A 24,214-nucleotide genomic window follows, 5' to 3' on the forward strand; every position below is an offset into this window, starting at 1 on the left:
AAGGCAACAAAGAATTCAGCAGTGGCATATGGGTTTGTTAGACTAACAGTGGATGAAGTTTTTCTATTAAACCGAAGGAAGAGAACTGTGTGATGTTCTCTAGCTAGGGCCATGACAAACACCTTTTCTATACTGGCATTTTCCTTAAAATCCCCCTTGCCACCACTTTGCCGCCACCAGTGGTAGCAAGAATGGGAGCATTAGTGTAGAGTAGACATGAGTATTTTTACCACTGTGTTATGTACACCTGCCATGAGTAAGGTTTGATGACATGATAATAAAAAAAAATCCTGCATCCAATTTACTCTCATGCTCATGTCATTGCTATAACTGGTGGAGCTGAATTAGGGGTGATGTAGCAGTGGGAAGTTTGAAGAAAAATGTAGACCTGGTTGGATATTTTGCAACTGAATGTTTTTCCATCAGAAAATGCCTACTTGTCAAAAACAAAACATTCCATGTTAATGTGCCAATTCAGATTAATTTTTTTATAATAAAACAGAAACAATGAGTTTTGATAAGGTTGAAATGGAAGGTTTCAAAATACCTTTTAGTTCAAAGATGGACTTTATATTATAAATTAGAATATAAAATATAAAATCAAATACAATAATACAATATAAAATAAAAGTAACAAAAATATATATGTAATATTAAAAATAATATAATATTTAAGAAAAAGTCAGAATCAAAATATTTTGATTGATCTGAAACATTTTTTCACAAAAATTTTGCCTAGTGGGAAATTTTGGCTTTTTGTTCTGATTCAAAATAATTTTTTCCCCAAAAAATGTTAGAATGTCCCATGGATCAGAAATTCCAGTTCCTGACACATTGGCATTTTCCAATGGAAAAAACATTGAGTTGCAAAAATTTTGACCAGGTCTACATTTTTCTTAAAATGCCAGTGTAGACACAAGTAGAGGGGGAAAGGAGAGATCCTGATTTTCCTGAAGGCTCCAGCTTCTGGTACCACATACCATTCATTCAGCACAAAACTCCTTACACTCAAAACACACATAAGTGAAGCAAGCAAATGAAACAGAACAGTAGTATTATAACTGGTCCTTGGTGGTGGGGACATCCTCCTGTTCCCCTAGGACCTCTGACTGCAGGTTTGAAAGCTTGTTAAAACTTGTCCTGATTGAGCATCTGAGTGAACATAATGAGTCAGACACAAACCCTGGCAGATCACTCCACCCTTCACCTGCAGGAGAGTTAGATAGGGAGTTAACATCCTGTTTGCCTGTTTTCAGGCAGTGCCTCTACACCCTGTCACAGTGGCATCATGAAATTGGCTAATAAGCCTAATTTTCTGCATGGTGCGGCCGATGTGACTTTGACACTGCAATTTCCCATGAAATACAAATGACAACTAAAGCAGTCTCTGTCCTTTGCCATTTCAGATTATATCATACAGAGAGATAAGTTTGTATTTAATGGGTGTTCAGGTTCAGAAAGCTTGGGGGAGTTTTAATGTATTTAACTGATTTACCCTAATTTCTTAGGCATCAGAGAAGAAAGATCTCAAAACCATGACTTAGAGCTGATCTACACACAAAAATTGCACAAGTTTAACTGAATGCAAAGACAAGGTGTTATCTAACAGATACAGTATTGCAATGATTGACATTCTAGATGTCTTCAACTTAGAACAAAAGATATCTATGAAGAACAAAGGTAATGATCCTAGAAAAATGGAGAGACTATCTTGTGTGAACAAGCATTGGAATTCTCTCCTGTCTACAACACAGAGGCTTTTAGGCTTATGTCAGTTAACATTTCCACCAATCTACAAGGATAATTAGAGAAATACGAATGTGAAAAACTGAATTATTTCTTGAGATATTAACAGAAGATCAGCATATGGAGCTGTTTTCTTTCCAATAAATTTATATAACACTTAATGCAAAATAAGCACCAAATATGAACCCACAGATATTTCTAGTGGAAGATTCACTTTGGATTTGTGTCCAAATTTTAAACCATGCCTATAAGCAGACCTTTTTAGCATCTTACCAATGCATACCAGCATTGCCAAGTAGTCCTTTGCTTACTCCACAAGAGGAAGGAAACTGTGCAGATTTTGCAACATACATGGATTTAACCAAATAATATTTTTGCAATTGATTCCTGGAAACGGCAATTTATATCCCTCTCAGATCTCAACCAAGCTATAATGGATCTTTAGAGCACAGACATAACAATGTTCATACAATAAAGAAACCATGAAATGTCATCTAATAGTGGGCTGAGCAATAATGAGTATGAACAGAGTGCCTTCCCCTTGTTATAATTGTTTTTGATAATATCAGGCAGAATGTTGTGGGAGAATCTGTAGGATTTTTTTTTCATTCCACTGCACCAGTTTTACAGGAAGGCTACATTTTAAACTGCATCAAATAATAGTTATTTAAAATCTATCTATTTTGGGACATTAATAAGAAGTCTTTGGGGACATTAGAGATTTTGAAATTCATGCCACATTTTAAGGATCTGTTCATCTCCCAAGCACCCTCCTCACCAACAGGTGGCATTTAAACACCTCTTTCCTTAAAAGAGCCATTTTAGTTGAATTCTTGAATGTGAAAATTGCAGATGATAATAAAAAGGCAATGTTAAACACCTGCTTTCTCACAGGGTTACATTTGTAAAATGCTACCTTACAATGCCACAGTTTTATTATAGCACTAAAATATATTAGCTTCCAGTTCCTCTCACATTTAACTCTGTGTCAAATACACATTTCATTAAAATGTTTGCCAGGAAGATCGTTCATTACTAAAGTTTTCTATAATAAACTGTTCTCACTTCTTTTAATATCTCTTTCTGTCTTTCTTCCCCTTTCTCAGACATACCTTGTTATCAAACACAGAGTTACCCAGAGATTATCATTACTAAATCCAAATGAAAGAGATGTTACTTTTTTCTCACTGCAGTTATGTGAGAGAAGTTTGAAACTATTTTTTTCACTATTAACTTTGTCCCTTCTTCCTTGTTAAATACTGATTTACCCACCCTCTATGTTCTGAATGGAGCAAAAATTGACAAGGCTGTATTTATTTAATTTGTTGAACAGTTGCTTCAATTCATGTGACATCTTATCATGAAAACACAGACTTTCTTGAGCATCAGTGTTATTAATGATGGCAGTATGCTCTATGAATAGTATTTACTAGGTACCTACTGTTGAAGAGCAAGGAGGTAGAGCACTAAACATCATTTACTTCAGCTCAGACAAAACAGCAACTATTGCTTTTCTTTTTAATACCACAATGGTACATTTAAAAACAAAAACACTAAGAATCCAAAGTATTAACAATTTTAAGGTAAATGAAACTGGAGGCCTCAACAATGTTCCTTTAAAGGAAGTTATAAAATAAGCAAGAGTGAGTTTCAGGTGAGAGCAGGGAGGTTCCATATTCAGATCATCAGAATGTGCTGCTGCCAGTGAGCCATGAAGGTGATGTGCGCGCCATAAACACTACACATCCACTTATGGGACTGGGGACTCTGCCGCTTGGCTAACTTCATTCCAGAATCAGGCTACCGGGGCAGACACAACTACAACTAAAGAAACTCCAAGAGACATTTTTTTTCTGAGGTTCTTTTATGGAAATAAAGATAAAGTGGGCAGGTGGAAAACCAAGCAGATCAGAAACAATTAAAGCAGTAAAATCATTCTGACTTTTTGCACAAGTCTACTAGTGGATTTTAGTGAATCCCACCTAATATTTGAAGTTTTATTACTCCCACCAATGGAAGTAGTTGAAATACCAGGTATCATCATGATACGCTGAGGGCATTACACTAGTCACTCCTTTCTCGGTGGGGCTGGAAAGGAATTTTTCCCTCACTGCCACATTGGCCAAGACGAGCTACTGGTTTTCGTTTTCCTCACAGAGGGTTGGGGGTTTAGTGGTGGGCAAAGAATGAAAGGGAGGGTTAGGCTATGATGTCACAACTCATTATGTAAGTTTTGGGCAGATGTTCAGTGTAGGGAATTGATATGGTGATCAGATAAAATGGATTGGGAAAGGTTTTAAAGGAGGTATTCTTTAAAGGAACAGAAATGGGGTGGGTGGATTCAAGGCTCTCAGCAGGGAGCCAACCCCCCCTCCTTTATAGTCCCCCTTAACCCTCCTTCAAGATAGGGATGGCAGGGTTCCAGGAGTGGACTGGCTGGGAACCAGGGTGGGTAAGGGGGAAAGCTGCAAGCAGCCCCCCGAGTATATATAAATGATTATGAAATTACCTGCATTGTACAATTTTATCTGTCAAATACTCCCAGACATTTAAGAATAAGTTATAGCCTAATTAAACCACATCCAGTGTCTTCTGTCCTTCACATGGCATAGCTAGACAATGATACTTACGTAAAATAATCCCTCTTCCTACCCCATCTAGGAATGGGAGACAGCTAGGATATCAGAACACAAGAAGAACATAATCTTAAATTTACTAATTATTTTGTATTAATTTGCACTTAGGCAGAGCTGCACTAACAAAGGATAAATTACCCGCACCTACTGCTATATATTAATTCAACAACTGATAGTTAATGATAGCTCTCTGCACAATCTATTACACCAAACTCTCCACAAAGATCAAATATATAATGATGAATAGCAACAACCCCTAGTGTTCATATGGCAAAGTACTGAGTCAAATTTCAGTAAAGGGGATTTCTAAAATTGCTGCACTGTCCAGGGTTGCCAATTTTGGTTGGACGTATTCCTGAAGGCTTCATCACGTGACATAATCTTTAATTAAAGATTAATCTTTAATTCCTGGAGACTCCAGCACAATCCGAGGGAGTTGGCAATCCTAGCACTGTCTCTCATTTACAGTTCAGTGGTTTTTTACTGCCCAAAGTGCAGGTCAGATTACTTACCTCTTGTGGAGATACACAACATCAGGCTGTCTGGAGACTGGCCCACTGTAGGGATGGAAATCTGGAGCCTGAGCAGCTGCTGATCTGGAAGCTTGGAGCTGTGAGAACCTGTCGGCTTGTCCCCAGTCAAATGTGAAGACAGTGCAGGGGAATCAGCTGTTATAGAATGTGGCTGGCCAGCTTCTCCATGGCTTGGGCTGCTGTGATCATATCAGGCCCATATGCAAGTACCTCCCTGTCAGCTTCTGGTGACAATATAATGCCTAGGGCCTAATTTTCAAGACAACTAATGGATCAAGCCCCAGCTACATCAAAGAACGAATTTCAATATATAAAACACGGTGACAGAGGAGTACCTCTCGCAAAATGCAGATCACAAGGCACAGAATGAACCCTGGGAGAGCTGGGGACAAAGAATTTTCAGTCTAGGGGATCCAGCTATAGAACAGCCATCCAGAAGAGATTAGGCAAATTAGTCTGGCCAGTTTTGGGAAGCATTGCAAAAGCTTCCTTTTAAAGAAAGCTTTCCCACTATAAGTGATGCTCACAATACAAACATCCTCCTCTATTCTCATTCCAAACCCCCACCAAAAAAAATTATGTATATATGTAAATGATACTGCAAGCAGAGTTTAGATCCCAAGAAGTCTGCTAGGAATTTTGCTATTGCTATGGAAAGCACTCAGATACTAATGTGATGGGTGGAAGCATATGCAGGAAAGCGAGATAGGTAGTCATCATTAGTTCTTCCAATGTTACTTCCACTACAATATACGAATACTTATTTTTATGATCCCTTCCTTTGTTCCTATCTTATAGAAATTAATTAAAAAAGTAAAACTCCCATACCTGGTTACAAAACACTTGGCCTAGTTACTATTTTGTAACCAAACACTGTGAATTAAACTAACCTCAGCAGCTTCTCTATTTCTCCAGGGAGATGCTGTTGGAGCAGCTTGTTTAATCGGCCAGGATGCAGTTGCCAGCCCCCAACTGCCATAGAGTCTTCCAACCACAACATTCCACCACTTCCAACTATACAAGGTGCTCCAGAATGGCGACCAGGTGGCCTAATGGATACATTCCACTGTGGTCACTGTTTTCTGTGTTTTGCATTGATCAAACATACAACTACCTTCTACGAATCTATGAACTACTATTCCTAATTGTCACTAAACCTTCTTATTCCAACATTCCATACTTTTCCCTTTTAAAAAGGACCCCCTGAATGACAATTCATTCTCAGCTACCACAAAACCTTCCAGCTCCAACTTTCTGCATGTGCAGTGCAAAGGAAAAGAAAATCCCTTTGTATATCAACACATTTCTCCTGCAGCAGCTTCTTCTACTCCTCTATCTTGAGGAGATATGTGGCAGTGGTGTGATCTGAAATATTGTATATTTTTTTACACAGTGTCCAACTGTTGGATTGAATCTGTAAACTCCACATACTCCTACTTTACAGAGTTCAAGGACAAGCTGCGTTCAAACCGGGTGGTGTGTGTAATGTAATGGTGTATACCATCCCCCAGCTTCATGGCTGAACTCATAGGTATAGAGTGTTTTTTTTGTGTGTGCTGAGCTAGAAAAGCTGATAATTTAAGTGGAGAGAGGCCTGTAATTCTGAAGCCCACTCCTCAGGTGTATATATACACAGCAGAACCTCACTAATTTGTACTATGCTAATCTGATATATGACAATTCCCATACAGAACCCAGCTGTCTCCCTCATCTCTCAGCAAAGATTTAATACATGATAGAGATGTGAATAAGTCTCATATTACTATGGCTTCAAGATTTAAAAAAAAATAAAACACTGCAGAACATTTACTATGATGTAAGCAATAGTATACTTACAGTCATGGCTGTATATGTGCATATCTGTGCAGACACCTGCCTCTGAACTTTTTGGTGTGCATGTGTGCACACTGGTCTCTGAACTTGCATTGGCAGAGGGTTGAAGCAGTTGAGGGTAGGATTTGGTGGGAGCCTGATTTTTTTAATTTAAGCTGTATTGGTTATATGACTGGTAATGAAATGATGTTCAGTAGGGTAAAAGGAAGAAGTGCTTCACCCTGGGTCAGTTTTTACTTTGAATCCCCTATATCCTTCTGTTTTTAAATGTATGTCAAAACTGCCCGTGCCCTTTGGTGTGGAGACCAACATATAGGAATAAAATCAAAATAAATCAGATAAATGTGTCTGTCTGCAAGTATGTGTGCCGAGGTCCCTAGGTGTCCTGTAATAAGGTGCTAGAGCTGGGAGGTTATGGGAAGAAGAGGAAAGACAGTCAAGGCCAAGGGAGGTAGAACTAAGGGGGAGTCAGGAAGCTCAGGCTGGGAGGGGGTCACAGAGCCAAGGTAAGAAGGAATAAATGGGACCCAGACTTGTAGGGGCAGGGGGGGGGGAGCACCAGGGTGGCGCAGGCAGGGAGTCCTGGGGCGGGGAAGAAAGTGGAGCAGGCAGGGAGTGGAATGGGGGCAGGCGGGGAGGGAGGAAGTGGAGCGGGACAAGCGGGGAGCCCGGGAGGGAACGGAGCGGGGAGCTGAGTGGGCAGGCGGAGAGCCGGGGGGGGGGAACCGGAGCGGGTGCAGTGCAGGCGGGGAAAAGGGGGAGCGGAGTGGGGCAGGCGGGGCAACGGGGGAGCGGAGTGGGCCAGGCGGGGAGCCGGGGGGGGGGGCATGGAGCGGGTGCAGTGCAGGCGGGGAAAAGGGGGAGCGGAGTGGGGCAGGCGGAGAGCCGTGGGGGTGGGAACCGGAGCGGGTGCAGTGCAGGCGGGGAAAAGAGGGAGCGGAGTGGGGCAGGCGGGGAGCCCGGGGGGGGAATGGAGCGGGTGCAGTGCAGGCGGGGAAAAGGGGGAGCGGAGTGGGGCAGGCGGGGAAAAGGGGGAGCGGAGTGGGGCAGGCGGGGAGCCCGGGGGGGGGAATGGAGCGGGTGCAGTGCAGGCGGGGGAAAGAGGGAGCGGAGTGGGGCAGACGGGGAGGGGGACGGGACAAGCAGGGGCAGAGCTGTCGAGGCAGCCGGGGGAGGATGAGGGGGAGTTATCTGCCGGCGGAGAAGGACAAAGCAGAGGGGTCGCCTCACGCCTGAGGGAGGCGCTCTCGGGGGGAGGAGCCGCGGGGCCGGAGGCGGGGCCTCGCGCAGGGGGCGGGGCGCTGGGGAGCCGCCGGGGGAGGGTGTATTGTTCCCGGCGCGGGGCATGCCGGGCCCGCCGCAGCCCGCAACATGGCGTCGTGCTGTCACCTGTGTGTGTGAGGAGGGGAGCAGGAGCTGGACGCTGCGCCCCAGGCACGGCCGCCGCTAGAGATCCCAGCCCCCCCTCTTCCCCGCTGACAGCCCCCGGCCCCGCTTCCCCGCAGGGACCCCCGGCGCTCAGCTCCCTCCCCCCAGCGCGCGAGGGACCCTCTCCCTTCCCGTCTCCCCCCGCCATGGGGGGGTAGCGGGGCCCGCCTCACTTCTGCCCCAGGGTCGCCCGGTGCCAGCCCCATGGGGTCCCCGGCGGCCGCCGCGGCTGCGGACTCGGCCCAGTGGCTCTCGGTGAAGGAGGAGACCATCTTCCTACACGACGGGCTGATCCGGGTCACCGACCTGGCCGAGCTGCCCAGCGAGATCATCGGGGTGGCCGAGCCCGGGGACACCGAGCTGGAGGTGAGCCCCCTCCCCCGCCACACACCCCTGCCGGGAGGGGGGCTGCCCCATGGGCAGGGCGGGGGTGTTAGGGTATGTGGGGGGGTGAGGAAGAGGAGAAGGATGCCCAGTGAGGGCTTGGGGGGGACTGGGCGAGGATGGAGGTGGTGGGAATCAAGGTGAGGAGGGTGGTGATAATGAGGGGAAAGGATGACAGAGGGAGGATGGAGGTTGGGATGAAGAATGGTGGATGCAAGAAGGTGATGGATGATTTTGGGGGGTACTGGATCCAGAGATCGAAGTGGTTCAGGGTATTAATCAGCCCCTACCTAATGGTGATGGGGCTAGAGAGGGAATGAAGATGGAGGGTGAAGGATTGAAGCAAAAATCTCCTTGTTTGAAATCGGCAGAGTTAGAAAAAAAATCGGTGTGTTCTAGAACAGCCTTTGATGTATTGATTTTATCCTTATTTTAATTGTTGTTTTTGTATAGTTAGCAATTAAATCTATTTGCCTTAGTGCAAAGCGTCTGGGATACTTGGGTATCTAGGTGCAGTATTTAGGCTGTTGTAATGATTATTATTAAAAAGCAAGGCGAACAGCTGGGTTATTCATCACAGCTTCTGCCCCTCCCACAAATGTTGGTAGCTCTGGTGGAAGGCGAATTGTGCAGCTGTGTGTATTTGTGTATTCTGTAAAATATGCATCTTTTTTTTTTAGTGGTGTTTCCTGTGACTGTGTGTAGATTGCATCTATTCGGTAGACTGCATCTTTTGCTGTATGTCTCTCTTCTCCTTCTCCCTCTATCACCCCACCCTCTCTCCCTGGTAGTGTAGCTTGCAATGACACAGGGTCTTTGTCAGAGAAGCAGAGTGGTGTTATCTAAGTGGGGATGGTTCAGCAGCTTTATCTGTGTATTGTGTTAGGTCAAAGGCATGTATTTAGGCCGCAATCCCTTTAGTGAGGTTTTGGCTGCATATCAAGGTGTTGCCAAGAACCCACAAGCCACAGCAAGTGCAGAAGCCTGCAGTCTTGACAAAATCACTGCTAGATTCTGGTGACAGGAAGCTAAATTTGCTGTTTCTGAAAACTTCCTCCAGCTTTATCTAAAAAAGGAAGGTTACTATTATTATTTATTATTTATTATTATTATTTTGCTGACTCTGACTCTTTCCTCTCTGTGAGATGTCATTGGGGGTGGGTCTAGGGGCACTGACCAGTTGTCATGAAATGGATATTGCACAAGTCACCCACCATAAAAGGCTCTTCCTGTTTGTGTGATATCTTCTGTTTGTTTATTTTTTATATCTCTATCTTGTGATCTGAATCCACTTCGATGTTCAATGAAACGTATTCAGAAATTGATTTAAACCTCACTATATACTTGTGGAAGCAGTAGTGAGCAAATCATCTAATTACTGTACTAGAATGTCTCATGGGCATGCCTAGATCTCTAGTGTGCTTGTTCCCTCATACAGTAGTAAAGGATTCCTATTTTTTCTTTGATACACTCTTAGTTTCTGGTCTAGTTTGTAAAATCATGAACATTTCTCCAAAATGAAACTTGACATGAAGGGCCTTAGTATTGGAGCCATATATGTCTCTAAAACTTCAAATGACCTGCCATAAAATTATTAGTGGGGGAGGAGTGGAGCAGAGCAGGAAATGAAGTTTAAGGCTATCCTGTGGTTTTATTACAGTTGTGTAAGGCGCTATAAGCACGGTGTGGGTGTGATTTAAAATAACAAAAAAAAAACCCTCTGAAATGGGAAGGCTAGAGTATGAGTGCTATGTGTGCTTTTAGTATGAAACCTTATAAATAGCAGTCTGCTATGATACCTTTGCTTGGTTAATTTGTAATCTTGAATTGGGGAGCGCTGAGACACCAATACACCTCTATCCCAATATAACGCGACCTGATATAACACGAATTCGGATATAATGCAGTAAAGCAGTGCTCTGGGGGGGCGTGGGGCTGCGCACTCCGGCGGATGAAAGCAAGTTCGATATAACGCAGTTTCACCTATAACGCGGTAAGATTTTTTTGGCTCCCGAGAACAGCGTTATATCAGGGTAGAGGTGTATTTTGTGACACTGAAAATAGTAGAAGACCTTAAAATGAAAAGATACCTTATTTTTAAAAATTGGATTAGTATAGTATGCAGACTTAAATGCTTCTGGCATTGGGGTGTGCAGAATTTTGATCAGTTGAGATTTTAAGTGACTATTAAAAATGTTCTGTACCTACCTACTACAGATTTTCAGTACTTTGCATACAACTTCTACTGTGCATTTTATATATAACTCTTATCCTTACCTGGTAAACTGTACTGGATTTGTTCCAATAGTGACTATATTAAAAATATTTTGATGCCTGGCTATATATTCATCCAGTAAATTGAGCCATTGCTATTCTGATTTGATGCATAATAAACAAATTTCAGCTGTCCAAATACTCATCTGTTGTGAGATGATTGGGGATAGGGAAGATATATGTTGCTGCTGCTTTGATTAATTAACTTTTATTTACACTTTTAAACTTGGCAAAGGGCACTCAACTCTGGATGGAAGCTTGTTTGGTAGGTAGTCTTTACATCTAAAACAATTATATAAATGAATGGATATCCCTAATTCTAGGAATCTCTCAGGATTTACCTGAGAGAGAATAACATCCAAATAAGTTACTTTGGTTTTTTCTGTATGTTTATTTGTAGTTCTTTAAAGTCTCATTCTCTTTTAAAATAAATGTAACAAGAACAAAAAAACCTTGACATAACACTAAGATTGTGACAAATTGAAAAGAAACAGGATATTTAAAGTTTAAACCTGACATTCCCACTCCTGTAAGATTTTGTTGGGGGTTTTAAATGGAAGGTTATGAAATCTTTACACTCACAAGGAGAAAATATGTTCTTGCAGCAGTGGTGCTGGTGCTGGGGGTGCTGCTGTACCCCCTGGCTTGAAGTAGTAATAACAGACACCAAATACATGGTTTCCATCATCAGCAACCCTGTTATAAAAATTGTTCCAGCATTCCTGCCTTGCAGTATCCTTTAAAGATTAATTTCCAAATTTCAGTGTTTCATTAAATAAGCAGTCTTTTAAACTTGTATATCTGTGCACATGCAAAGTAAGTATATGTACTATAAAAAGTCTGTATTTTCAGTGAAAAGTGAATCACAAAAAAAGCTGCTGCAGTGATTAGTATTGACAATGAAGTCCTCTGCCAAAAGAATATATACAACATTTAGTCATTGTACAAGCTTCCCCGCTAATATTCCTCAACCCTGATGTATCGGGATGAGAGTTTCAAGGTGTATTCAGTCCTTGGCTTCTCTGAGATTAACAAGGGTGCCAGCAATGGAGATTGTTAGGCTTAGTCAAAGCCCCAGTGCACAAGTGATGACATTACAATGTTTTTTCATATAGCCCATCAAATGGTAATACATTTTTGCTCTGTACCATGTAGGTTGGATTCAAACCAGTCAGTGACTTATGTGGAAGGCCAGCAGTTCTAGAGTTAACAAGTGGGAGGTTTAGTTAATGTAAAATGGCACTTTGAAACTTTTCCACTGGGGAAATAAATGTGAGAAAAGTCCAGTTTCTTTTATGTTAGTCATAGGACTAAGTAAAATATAAATGCCAGTGGTCCCACTGCTGTCTTAATTCTTAAACTTTAAACTTCACTTATCTGCCTAAGAAAAACAGCAGTCATTGGGACATCCTCTCTTAATGGTCTTCAGGGTTAGCCTGGGAAAATCCGAAGGACCTTGTACTTGGAGCTATAAATACTGCTACACCTGTAGCCGGCCACCTAGGCCATGTCTCTGTCCTCATCTGATGAGGATCTAGTTACCTGTGCCCTTCTGCGATATGAATAGAATCAGTGGGGTAGGTTGCTGGAATAGTGCTTTTCATAGACATTTATTTACCTGTGTGAGAGAGAGTAGCGATAGCAAGACTGCTGTTCAGATCTTGTGTGTTTTGTTGCAGTAGCCATAGGTTGTAGTCAATGCTTGAATCATCCACATTGAGATCTGCAGTAGGTTGTTTTAGTTAATTTAGGTTTGACCCATCTGGGATTAACCATTTGTCATGGGTTAGCCATATCTACTACTCAGACTTGAAAAACTTCCCAGATGCTTACTAGCTGATGGACTAACCCTTGAGATTATAGGGGAGCGTCAGCTCTGCTATAAGAATAGGAGTACTTGTGGCACCTTAAAGACTAACAAATTTATTGTAGCATAAGCTTTCGTGGGCTACAGCTCACTTCATCGGATGCATGTACCTGAAGTGAGCTGTAGCCCACGAAAGCTTATGCTACAATAAATTTGTTAGTCTCTAAGGTGCCACAGTACTCCTATTCTTTTTGCGGATACAGACTAACATGGCTACTACTCTGAAGCTCTGCTATAGTTAAGGTTGACACTAGCTGGTGTGCTCAAGGCCCCCAGATGGCTTCATATCACAATCACAGCTCTGCCAAGTTTCTCCAACTAATCCCGCCACCATTCAAGACGGCTACACTTAATACAGGGAACGCAGCTGAGGGGCATGCATATAACTCCTAATGAGTGTCAGCTCTGAGGGTGGCAAAATTAATGTTTTATTGGTGTGTAGTGTAACTTTATATTTCCTAGTTTTCAGAGGTTTGAGTTTTGTTGAACTGGATGTTCTGGAAGGACACGAGATAGCACCAGGCAACCTTAACTCTGCATTAAGGAGGTTCTTTTTGTCAGTGAATAGATATAAAAGACAAGGGTGGGATCCCCATTAGCAAGGGGCAGTACCATTGTGAGAAACTGAACACCTTAATTCCAGTGTTAGGATTTATAGCAGAATGCTGCTCCTGGAACTTTCTTGGGGTGCTCTCTTTCACAATATCCTCTGGCTTAGCTGGTGTATTTATAAAGTCTCTTATCTCCCTGGCTGCAGAAAGAGGGGATGGTTCTCTATTATCTGGGCATTTACATCATACTTATAACTGTAATATGAGTACCTTTTCTACTCCTACCATAGCCCCTGATTTTCAGATCCTCTTCCACTGTAAATACTCCAGAATCTGTCTCTGCTGGTGCTCAGAGCTTTCCTAAGCAGCAGCAGTATGAAATTATGATGGTTCTCAAAAGTAGCATTGCTGCCTAGAAGGATGACACTGGATCAGTTTACTGCTTGGCTCACATTTGGAAGGTTATCTTTGTCACCATAAATGAAAGCTTAAATTCTATATAAGTTGACAATACTCTCACTCACCAGGGCAAATTATCCGCTTGCTTTGTGAAAGGATTTTTCATCCCGTTCTTTGTTTATTCTTTCTTATGAAAGTAATCCTGAAATCTTGGCCTGTCCCACCAACGGTCTGACTTGCTCTATAGTGTGGATGCTATTGTTAAATGTTTTGTATCACCAGTTACCTTTATTCAGATTTCAGTCACATTTAAAAAAACAATTCTGAAAGGCACTAGTCCAAATTATAGGTCAGTAGCCTGTAGAACTTCATTTTAAATCATAATCTAGCTACCTCATATGGAAAATGTTAGAGAACATATTTTTTGGAATTTATTCTGCAAACATCTATTATGAAGCATATTGCTTATCACCAACTTCAATGAGACTACTTACTGCAGTAAACACTATGCTCTGCAGTGAGTGCAGGATGAGGGTCTGGATTTCCCCCCCCTCCTTTAGTAATTTGGATCCAAATATTTAAATAATAAAAAAAACCCAAATCAATATTTTCTTATTAAAATAGATTAAAACCTCCCACATAGATTTTTCTTTTATTAATGTCTGTATGTATTTTAAATCTGTGCTGAGAGACAGTAGGATTGTTAACAAAGGAAGTGCAGGTAGAAAAATTATATTACATTTGATTGATATTTGTGTGCTCTTTTTATATACTGTGAAGGATACTAAGGATGTTTTAAATATTAAATTGTATGCATACATTTTAATTATTTTCTTATTTCTCCTATGGCATATTTCAAAGTGAGTGATTAAACTTATAGTGCTTCCACAAGGGAAACATGGTTCACACTTTTAGCTGAGCAGTTAATCATGCTTCTATATACAGCATAATATGAATCAGAGATTTTGAAGGAGGAGATATGATTAAAATTACTTGACATATTTTTAAAAACTAGAGCAATCTCTGAACTCTGATTATAAATTGAAGGTATATCCTGCTATGTATTGTGCTACAGTAGCTGAAAGACTTGTTAGGAGCAATGGAATACAGCAAGAGTATTATGTAACAATTTCAAAATTGTATGTATTTTCAGATTTGAAAAATGCCAAATATTACATGTGTACATATACATCATATGTAATTGCAATATTATAGTAACATTTTCCATATACAATAATATTGATCTAAGAAGAATGAAATATAGAAATTCTGTTAGTATTTGCAAATAACAATGAACACAATCTTTTATAACCAAGAAATTCACTTGAGTAATGCTTTTTAGAGATTCTAGGCCAGACACCAGCAGACAAGCATGCTGTTCCCTAACCGTCTGTGTGCTGTGCAGCTCTGGGTCAGCACTCTGACCCCAGCAGCCTGCCTACAGCACAACAGCCCCAACCTGGTCTCCACCAGCCTTCCTTACCATTTGCAGTGTGATCCCTCACCCTCAGTCCCAGATTTCCCCAAAACCATCTGTCCTGAAATGTCCAGCCTTCTCCTGGAACGTTCACAGGAGTATTAAGAGGCATTGCTCCTTTAAAGAGACAAAAGCGCAGCAGCTTGTTTCTTTAACTGGAGTTAGTAATCACTGCAAGTCAAACACAGCACTGAATTGATTTAGAATAAAAGTAAAACAAGTTTATTTAATTGAAAAGAGAGGTTTTAAGTGAGTTCAAGTACAAAGGATAAAGACACAATGGTTACAAGCAAATAAAAGTAAAATACACTTTCTAGTGGCTAAGACTTTTTCTTTCTTGCTACATACCAGGGAGTCTCTTACCATCTGGCATAGAGATGCTCTTAGGGTCATACCTCCCCCTTATCAAACTGCAGGAAGATTAGCCACTGGCTGACCCAGAGGCAGCAAGTCAGAACCCTCTTTTCTTGGCAGGGCAACTGCCATCATATTTTGTTTCCTCTTTATAGGGAAAATTCTGTTTTGTCTACTTTATTGGTTTACAGTCTCCTAGTAATAATATCAGTGGAAGAGGGTCTGTTTTGTTCTCTTTCAAAAGATGACATCTTTGGCAACATGCTGGGCCTTATTTTTGTGCTTAAGCATTGGTGTAGTGCTGACTGGAAGCAAACAGTGCTATCTGCTAAATGGTTGCTTTCTATAGAAGTCTGTATCAGAAGCAACCAGATACTTGGCTTGTGAAGTTGCATGGAGTCACCACTAGAGGTGATAGGGCTTCAGGCTGTAACAGATTTAAAAAAAAGAGAAAATTCATACTATAAGCAGTGGCTATAATGTTATAGTTGATGCTTGTAAAGTCTTGCATCACTAGAGCACTTTGAAAACATGTCTTAATCAGTTCACAAGACAGGATTTTTATTTATAAAGTTTGAGATTAATATATTTCATATGTGAAAATTGTCTTACTCTAGATCTTTGGTCTGCAGAAATATTTCTAAACATGTATGTAAGCAAAATATATTAATGCTTATTGCATTGATAGTTAAGCTTCATACTTGATTTAATTACTAGACAATTTTCATAGTATTACATTTAGAACCTCTCTTCTGGCTATATGAATAGATTCCTTTGTAGCAACCTTCCCCCCACTTACCACCTGTTCAATATACCCTTTGATATATTTGGGAAGCTAACTTTCTTTGCCATGGTTTTTATTATTTTCTGTAATCTCGTTTACGGGCAAGGAAATTGACAAATTTAGTGATAAGGCACTAAGAAGCAGTTAAGACTCCTTGTGGTAATTTGAATAGATATGTATTCAACTACTTCTGCTTTTCTTCTTTTATCCTAGAAGTACTAATCAAAGCTTAAATGCCATTGTTCTTGAGAGATCAGGAATTCTTGCACAATTAAAATTGGTTTAATCTGCTCTTGATACAGGCATATAAATTCCACCAGCATCACTGAGAGAATCGAGCACAGAGAGTCGGTTTCAGCACAGACTGTAAAAATTTGGTGATGGTTTTTATATTGCAGCAGAAATAATGTATCTGCTTATGTTATATGTGCACACAGTGTATTGCTGTCTGCAGATTTATGAGGGTCCAGTCTTGCTATAGTTCACTTTCTTGAAATATAATCTTTTCTGTACACAAGCTCGTGCAACATTTTGTAGGTCTGAGGAAAATAAAAAAGTACTGCATCATCTAAAACCAAATGTCAGGAAAGGAAAAACCCCAAGACCAGACTCTGCATGATGCATCAAATTAGGGATCAGAATGTAGGAGATCTGGCCTAGTGGTCAGAACAGGAGTTAGGTCTAGTGGATGGAGCAGGCTTCCAGGTTGGGGAATGGAAGCGAGGATCAGAACCAGAGTCATCTGCCAGATACCAGAGAGTCAAGTCAGAGCTGGGGTTCAGAGCCAGGATTGGTAGCTGAGGGTGAGGAGGGAGGTGAAAGGGCAGGAATCAGAGAAGAGGAAAGGATCAGGCACAGAGCCAGAGCAAAGAGGGAGCTAGGGGTGAGGCAGGAGTAAAGAGCCGTGCAGGAATAGGATTGGATATGGATTTCAGGAGGCAGGCAGAAACAGGGTCCAGTGCGGCAGCAGCCGGGAGTCTGCACGGTTGCTCGGACAGCCTACTGAAGACACTTCCTGGCTTTAAGTAGTCAATGTGAGCCATGGTCTGGGGGGCTCTACGTTTTAATTTAATTCCTGGCCACTGATCTGGGGGGCTCTGCATTTTAATTTAATTTTAAATGAAGCTTCTTAAACTTTTTAAAAACCTTATTTACTTTACATACAACAATAGTTTAGTTATATATTACAGACTTACAGAAAGAGACCTTCTAAAAATGTTAAAATGTATTACTGGCATGCAAAACCTTAAATTAGAGTGAATAATTGAAGACTCGGCACCCCACTTCTGAAAGGTTATCGACCCTTGGCGAGGTCAAGGTCTCAATTCTTTAGGAGGCACCTTTCTCCTATATGCCTATCCCCCAACATTGTTGTTCCTCAAGGTCCTGAGCAAACTGAAGCAAGAGAGAGTGCTTATCATCCTTGTAGCACTGGCCTGGCTGAGGCAGGTGTGGTTCCCAGACCTGATTCACCTGACTCTGCAGCCACCTCTTCACCTCCCCTGACAGCAGATCTACTGACCCAAGAATTCGGCACAATAACTCATCTCAACCTCTCCTTGCTACATCTCAAGGTCCGGCTCCTTGATGGTTCTTGGGCATAGAAAGGGATTGTTCTTTCAAAGTACAAAATGTGCTGTTGATAGTAGGAAACTCTCCACAAGAGAGACTTACCTGCAGAAGTGGAATTGTTCCCATTCTTGAGGCATCCAATGAGCATTATCACCTCATAAGTCACACCTCAGTCATATACTTGAATATTTGTTGAATTTAAAAACCCTGGGCTTATCTCATAGCTCCATCAAAGGCTACCTAGTCTGCTATTACAGCCTTCTACCTACCAGTTGACAAGTTATCAGTATTCACACACCCCACGACTTCAAGTTTCGTTAAGGGCGTGACCAATCTTTTTCCTCACATTAGAGAGCCTGCTCCACCTTGGGACCTTAATCTATTTCTCAGTGCATTGAGGAAGCCACGCTTTGAGCCTATGAGGAGCTATTCTTCAAAAATGCATTCCTTGTAACCATCACTTCAGCCAGAAGGGTGTGGGAGTTGGGATCACATGTGGCAGATCCACCCCTACGTGATATTTTATTGGGACAAGATGACTCAGTGTCCCCACTCTTTCTTGTAGCCCAGTGTCTCTTCAGACTTCCATATCACCCAGGACAACTTGGTTAGAAATTGAATCAGATTCTTGATATTTGCTTGAGAGCTGAAAACACCTGACCCTTTTGTTTAACATCAGGATTCAGGATCCTCTGCCTGAAGTAAGCTGTAATCCCAGCATCCCCTACTGTCTGTACCAGCTCTCGAAACACTATCACTTGGCATTCAGGAACCGGAAATTGATTTTAAAAGAGCCCTTTTAATGTTAACAATATGTCAAAGTATCCTTTATAGTAAGTAGGGCAGTAGCTGATACTGGGACTGTTGCTTACTTAATCATAATTGTCTTTTTGATGCTGGGTTTGTTGTTTTTTTGGTCTTGTTGCTTATTTGTTAGATTTCAAAATATGCCCAATTATACATTATGGTGCATATTGTTTATTTAACAAAGGCCATAATATTTATGCAGCAAGAGAATCATTTTCGCCCCTAAAACAAGCAAATAACAATACAGCCTGACCACTAGGTATGCATGAGAGAAAGAGAGAGGCAGTGCAGAAGCTCTAAACATCTGTTAGTGGGTTTACTTTCTCTTATCCCATAGCCTTTCTTCTTAAGGCACTGACTTGGGGATATTAGCAGATCTAGATGAGAGTTCTAAGATTTTGACTCAGCTTTTCATTATGGACTGTTCCATTTCATTATTCAGTCCCCCTACTTGTATAGGAACAGTTATAATTTGTGACTGGTCTGCTTTGGTTCTCTTTGCCACAGACCAGCTTTGTGAACTCATACAAGTCACATTCTCTCTCTTTCTCTCATTCCCCTCCCAACCTTTATATACCTTGCATATTTTAACTGTGAGCTCTTCAGGTCAGGAATTCTCTCTTACTATGGGTCTGTCTACACTACAGAGGAACAGCTGCAGCACTTTAGTGTAGACAGTTATTACAGCCATGGAAGGGGTTTTTCATCACTGTAGTAAATCAAGCCCGGTGAGAGGTAGTAGCTAGATGGACAGTAGAATTTTTCTGTCTGTCAGAGGGGGGATGTGTGAGAAAAATTTTCACACCCCTAAGCAACATGGCTAGGTCGACCTAAGTTTTAGGTGTAGACCAGGCCTATGTGTTTGTACAGTGTCTAAAAGAGTGAGACATCAGTCTTGCCTGCGGCTCTAGTGGTACTGTAATATACACCTCTACTCCGATATAACGCAACCTGATGTAACATGAATTCGGATATAACGTTGTAAAGCAGTGCTCGGGGCGGGGGGGGCTGCGCACTCCAGTGGATCAAAGCAAGTTCGATATAACACGGTTTCACCTATAACACAGTAAGATTTTTTGGCTCCCAAGGACAGCGTTATATCAGGGTAGAAGTGTAAATAAGTCTTTGCAGAATGTGCAGATTCTTTTCTCCATTTGTTAGGAATGCAATGTATTCAGTCAGTCACTCATAGGTGAAGGGATTTGGGGTTTGGAGTTTTTTTCATGTAAGCAATTGTTGTACTTTTGATTGACACAGAGTTTTGTGATCCCAAATTGGAGGTGAGGTGGTACAGTCAATTGTGAATGGAAGTGGAGGTCCTTAAATGTATTTAAAAGTGGTCTAGGCATTTGTAACTTATGTTTTAAGAAGCTTATATTGATTAAACAAACAAAGCTTTGACATTGAAGTGCCTAGTAGTCAAAGCACTGGATCTATATAAAAAAATCTTTGGTGTACTTTATGTAAGAATTTGAACATATCTATTTCAGAAATTGTGGGATTTTTTTTAACATCTTCAGCGTTCATTTATTTTTTATCTTTATTCTTTCAAGCTTTTCTGGGTATAGAAAAAATTGTGTTGCGGTAATATTGACGGGATTTGAAAGCTTAAAAAAAGTTAGTTATTTATAACAAATGTTTTATCCCTTACTCTTAAAAGCCTGGTCTCTATCTGCAACATTTTAATGAATTTCTCCTTTGCTCTCTTTGTCAGCAGTGGGTAGTAGTATGAATTATTTCTTTTTAAGTTTCTCCCTAAATAGCAAACTATGCCTGTGGCTCAACTTCTCCTTCTCACTTTACTATCTTTCACTGAAATTACTTGCAATTTAGGAAATAGTCTTTTGCAAGCTCTCTATGCATGTATAGCGTGAGTCTTTTTAGTGTCTGTTCTGCAATACTAACTAAGGATATGTCTATACTGCAAAGAAAAACCCGCAACACAGAGTCTGAGACTGGGTCAATTGACTTGGGCTTGGAGTGCGGGGACAAAAATAGCTGTATAGATTTTCCCACTCTGGCTGGAGACGGGCTCTGAAACCCAGTGAGGTGGGAGGATTTCATATCCCTGACTCCAGCCCAACTAGGAAAGACTACACTGCTATTTTTTAGCCCCACAAGCCCAACTCAGTTGGGCCCAGGCTCTGAGACATGGTGTCATGGATTTTTCTTTGCAATGTAGACATATCTGTAAGTGTTGGTCTGTGCTCTCCCCTGTACAACACATGGAGTAAATATTATTTATACCAGTTTATCATTTGTTTTCTTACCTTGGCTGCCTCTGGTAAAGAAAACTATAGCTTGTGCGTCCCTAACTGAACTTTAGTGCTCATGAAAGGTGCTAAGTTAACAGTCCTGGAAACTCCCCTTGTCTTCACATTGGGAGTTTAAAGAGGACTGCTCTGCCTTCAAGTGTCATATTTATCTGCTTGTCGAGTCCATGTCAGAGGCCTGTGGAGCCCTGAAGGATTTTGCTCCCCAGCATCTGGATTCTTTCTTTGAGCCAAGAAGTTGCAGCAGTTGAGCCATGAGCTCTGTGAGTCTATCCGGCATTAAGAGGTATAAGGAGCTGAAGGAGGCATAGGAGAAGGGGAGCGTACAGACTTCTAGATTTATTTGCTTGTTCTACTACAGACTACAGTAAACAAACTGCTGCGTGTGTACTCTCCTTAATATACCTGTGCGCTCTTTCAACATTGAATGTCATGGTAATCGGAGCTAGAATATCAAAGCAATCAGTCGAACCCACCAGGTTTCATATGGTTTCAACATTATTTTGAAAGAAAATCACACATTGGGCCAGGTTTGCCAAAAGGTGCATGCCCTAAAGGCCCATCAGCACTACAGTGATAACCAATTCAGGGATCCAAAGTTTTTATCAGGTTGTGGAGACACGAGACATCAATACTATAACTTTTAACCATATTAAGACTGAGTCCCCTGACTCAGTTATAGTTTTAAAGGTAGGGGCTTAGTGAATCTTCCAGCCAACCTGGTTTATGTTTACAGTTTATTACAAAATATGGAACCCAGCACGTTTTTTAAAGTTTTGTGTTTCAGTGAGTAAACATTTTAAATCAGCTCTTTTCAACTTCAATTAAATCATTGAATTTTACTATAAATTATCATATGACATCTGTCTGTACTGCAGACTTTTTTTTATTTTAAAAATCCTATGCAGTGAGTATTTTAACTTCTCTCAAAAACAAATAATATAAGTTACCAAGATGCCAAGTGGCTACAAAATATATGAAAGAAATGACTTTTTCTATAGGTCTTTACTAACTAATTAAAAAATTAAATCATCTAAATTTGTATTTCTGTAGCAGACCCCGTCTCCCAACAAATGACATTTGTGTCCAAGATTTACCAAATACAGATTATGCCAGCAATAGAAACTTTGAAAACTATTTATAGATTCCAAGGCCAGAAGGGACCATTGTGATCATTCTAGTCTGACCTCTTGTATAACATATAGGCCCTAGAACTTCTCCAAATAATCCCTAGAGCAGATCTTCCAGAAAAACATCCAATATTGATATAAAAATTGTCAGTGATGGAGACTGTACCAGGACCCTATTGATAAATGTCAAGTAATAAAACCTCTGAATTCTTTTGCAAAAAAAGAAATATTTTTGTAGCCAGTTCAAGAAATGCCTTCAGCATTGATACAATTCACTTACAGAACTAGCTGTTTGTTGTGGAATATCAGAAGTACTATTTTGACAGTTCACTCAACTTTATCAGTTGTTAGTGAGTGAGTTGTATTGAGGAATGTGCACAGATGTTGCAGTATAAGAGCAAGACCAAGCAGATGTGTCCATTTCTGTTTGTGGCAGATAAGGATTCTGAAAATGGCTAGAAGAAGTAAAGCATTCAAGGTAGGGAATTTTGTAAAAACTGATGCTTCTAAGATCAAACCAGATACAACCTTTCTATTAATTTCAGCAGCAAAGCAGTACAGCTCTATGTTATCAGCATCCAAATGATAGTCTAATCTGTCAGTGATTCTAAGAGGAAAGTAAAGAAACATACCAAAGAAAAGGAGCTAGGGACTCCCACAAACCGCAGGTAATTCAATTTGATATAAATTGTGTCAGCTTGCAGGAAGCGTCCTTAATTTAGTTGAGAACTTCCCTGGAAACCTTATGAACTGAAATTCAGAAGCTGTATACTTTAATAAACCAAAAGATGTAAGCAGGACTAGATGTATGGATGCAAATCCATATCCAGCAATCCTTAGAGATTTAAGACTAGAGACTGTCAAGTAAGCAGTGTTTTAAAAAAAAAAAAAAAAAGATTAAAATTTAGCTAATACTTTGACATTAGATGTTCACTTCTACAAGTGCCGTGCTCTACTTTGTTAGAAAAAGTAAATTTTCACTTGGTTAATCTTCTGACTTCCAATCTTTGAAGACTTGGGGACAGATCCTCAACAGGTATAAATCAGCATAGCTCCTATGATGTGAATTAGCATAGCTCTATTAACATCTGCTGAGAATCTGGACCATGATCGTTTGCATATAGGAATCCGAGGTAGATTATTGTAGAATAATGCCAAAATAAACCATTCAAGCAATAATTAAAAATTTTCTAACTCCTGTTCCTCATCTTGTTTCCTACACAGAGACCTTTTCCTGAAAACTGAGGGGAAGAACCCAGTCTTAGTCTTTGATTAGTTAGATTGGTCAAGTGACCAATGCTTTTGCCATTTGTAGTGACAAGTGTAATTTTAATTGTTAGATCGATCTTTACTTCAGCTAAGTAGCGCATCCTGGAGATGTTCAGTTGGCTAGTTTGCCATTTGGATTCTTATAGACTCATAGACTTTAAGGTCAGAAGGGACCATTATGATCATCTAGTCTGACCTCCTGCACAATGCAGGCCACAGAATCTCACCCATCCACTTCTATAACAAACCCCTAACCTATGTCTGAGTTATTGAAGTCCTCAAATTTGTGGTTTGAAGACCTCAAGCTGCAGAGAATCCTCCAGCAAGTGACCCGTGCCCTATGCTGCAGAGGAAGGCGAAAAACCTCCAGGGCCTGTGCCAATCTGCCCTGGAGGAAAATTCCTTCCTGACCCCAAATATGGCCATCAGTTAAACCCTGAGCATGTGGGCAAGACTCACCAGCCAGCACCCAGGAAAGAATTCTCTGTAGTAACTTAGATCCCATCCCATCACAGACCACTGGGCATACTTACCTGCTGATAATCAAAGATTAATTGCCAAATTCTTGATTAATTGTGGAATGAAATGTTGTTTCAGATGCTGCCTCAAAGATTACTGCTTTCATATTCATGCACAAATACCAAAAATCTATGTGGCTTTTCCTGTGTGGATAAGAAACATGTCTTTGGAGTCTTTCAGGTTTGGCTCCACAGTTATGATTTCTTTGATATTTGTGTGCTGCAATCATGTTTTAAAAGAAAATGGTAAACTTGATAAGTTTGAGGGTAAGTGCTCCTTCAACTTGCCCAGTTATGTTGAATCCTGCACAGGAAAACTGGAAAATCTGACCTATTGCAGAGATGATGAGGGTGGTCTCTGTAGTCAGTTACTACTTAT

At 40.9% G+C, this 24,214-nt stretch overlaps 2 protein-coding genes across 2 annotated transcripts in view; one reads left to right on the forward strand and one right to left on the reverse strand.

Moving 5' to 3' along the window:
- PTPN11 (protein tyrosine phosphatase non-receptor type 11) overlaps window positions 1-5,882 on the reverse strand; it is a 72,242-nt gene extending 66,360 nt beyond the window's left edge. Inside the window, exon 1 of the mRNA XM_044989871.1 lies at window positions 5,806-5,882. The gene's annotated coding sequence lies outside the window, so the exon portion shown is untranslated. The remainder of the gene's footprint in view (window positions 1-5,805) is intronic.
- A 2,274-nt stretch (window positions 5,883-8,156) lies between these two features.
- The window catches only part of HECTD4 (HECT domain E3 ubiquitin protein ligase 4), a 108,375-nt gene continuing 92,317 nt past the window's right edge, over window positions 8,157-24,214 (forward strand). The window contains exon 1 of the mRNA XM_044989845.1: window positions 8,157-8,542. Within this exon, the coding sequence (XP_044845780.1) occupies window positions 8,381-8,542 (162 nt within the window). The 5' untranslated portion in view covers window positions 8,157-8,380. The remainder of the gene's footprint in view (window positions 8,543-24,214) is intronic.

Source organism: Mauremys mutica, chromosome 16 (genome assembly GCF_020497125.1).
Source record: "Mauremys mutica isolate MM-2020 ecotype Southern chromosome 16, ASM2049712v1, whole genome shotgun sequence".
In the NCBI taxonomy this organism is placed as follows: Eukaryota; Metazoa; Chordata; order Testudines; family Geoemydidae; genus Mauremys; species Mauremys mutica.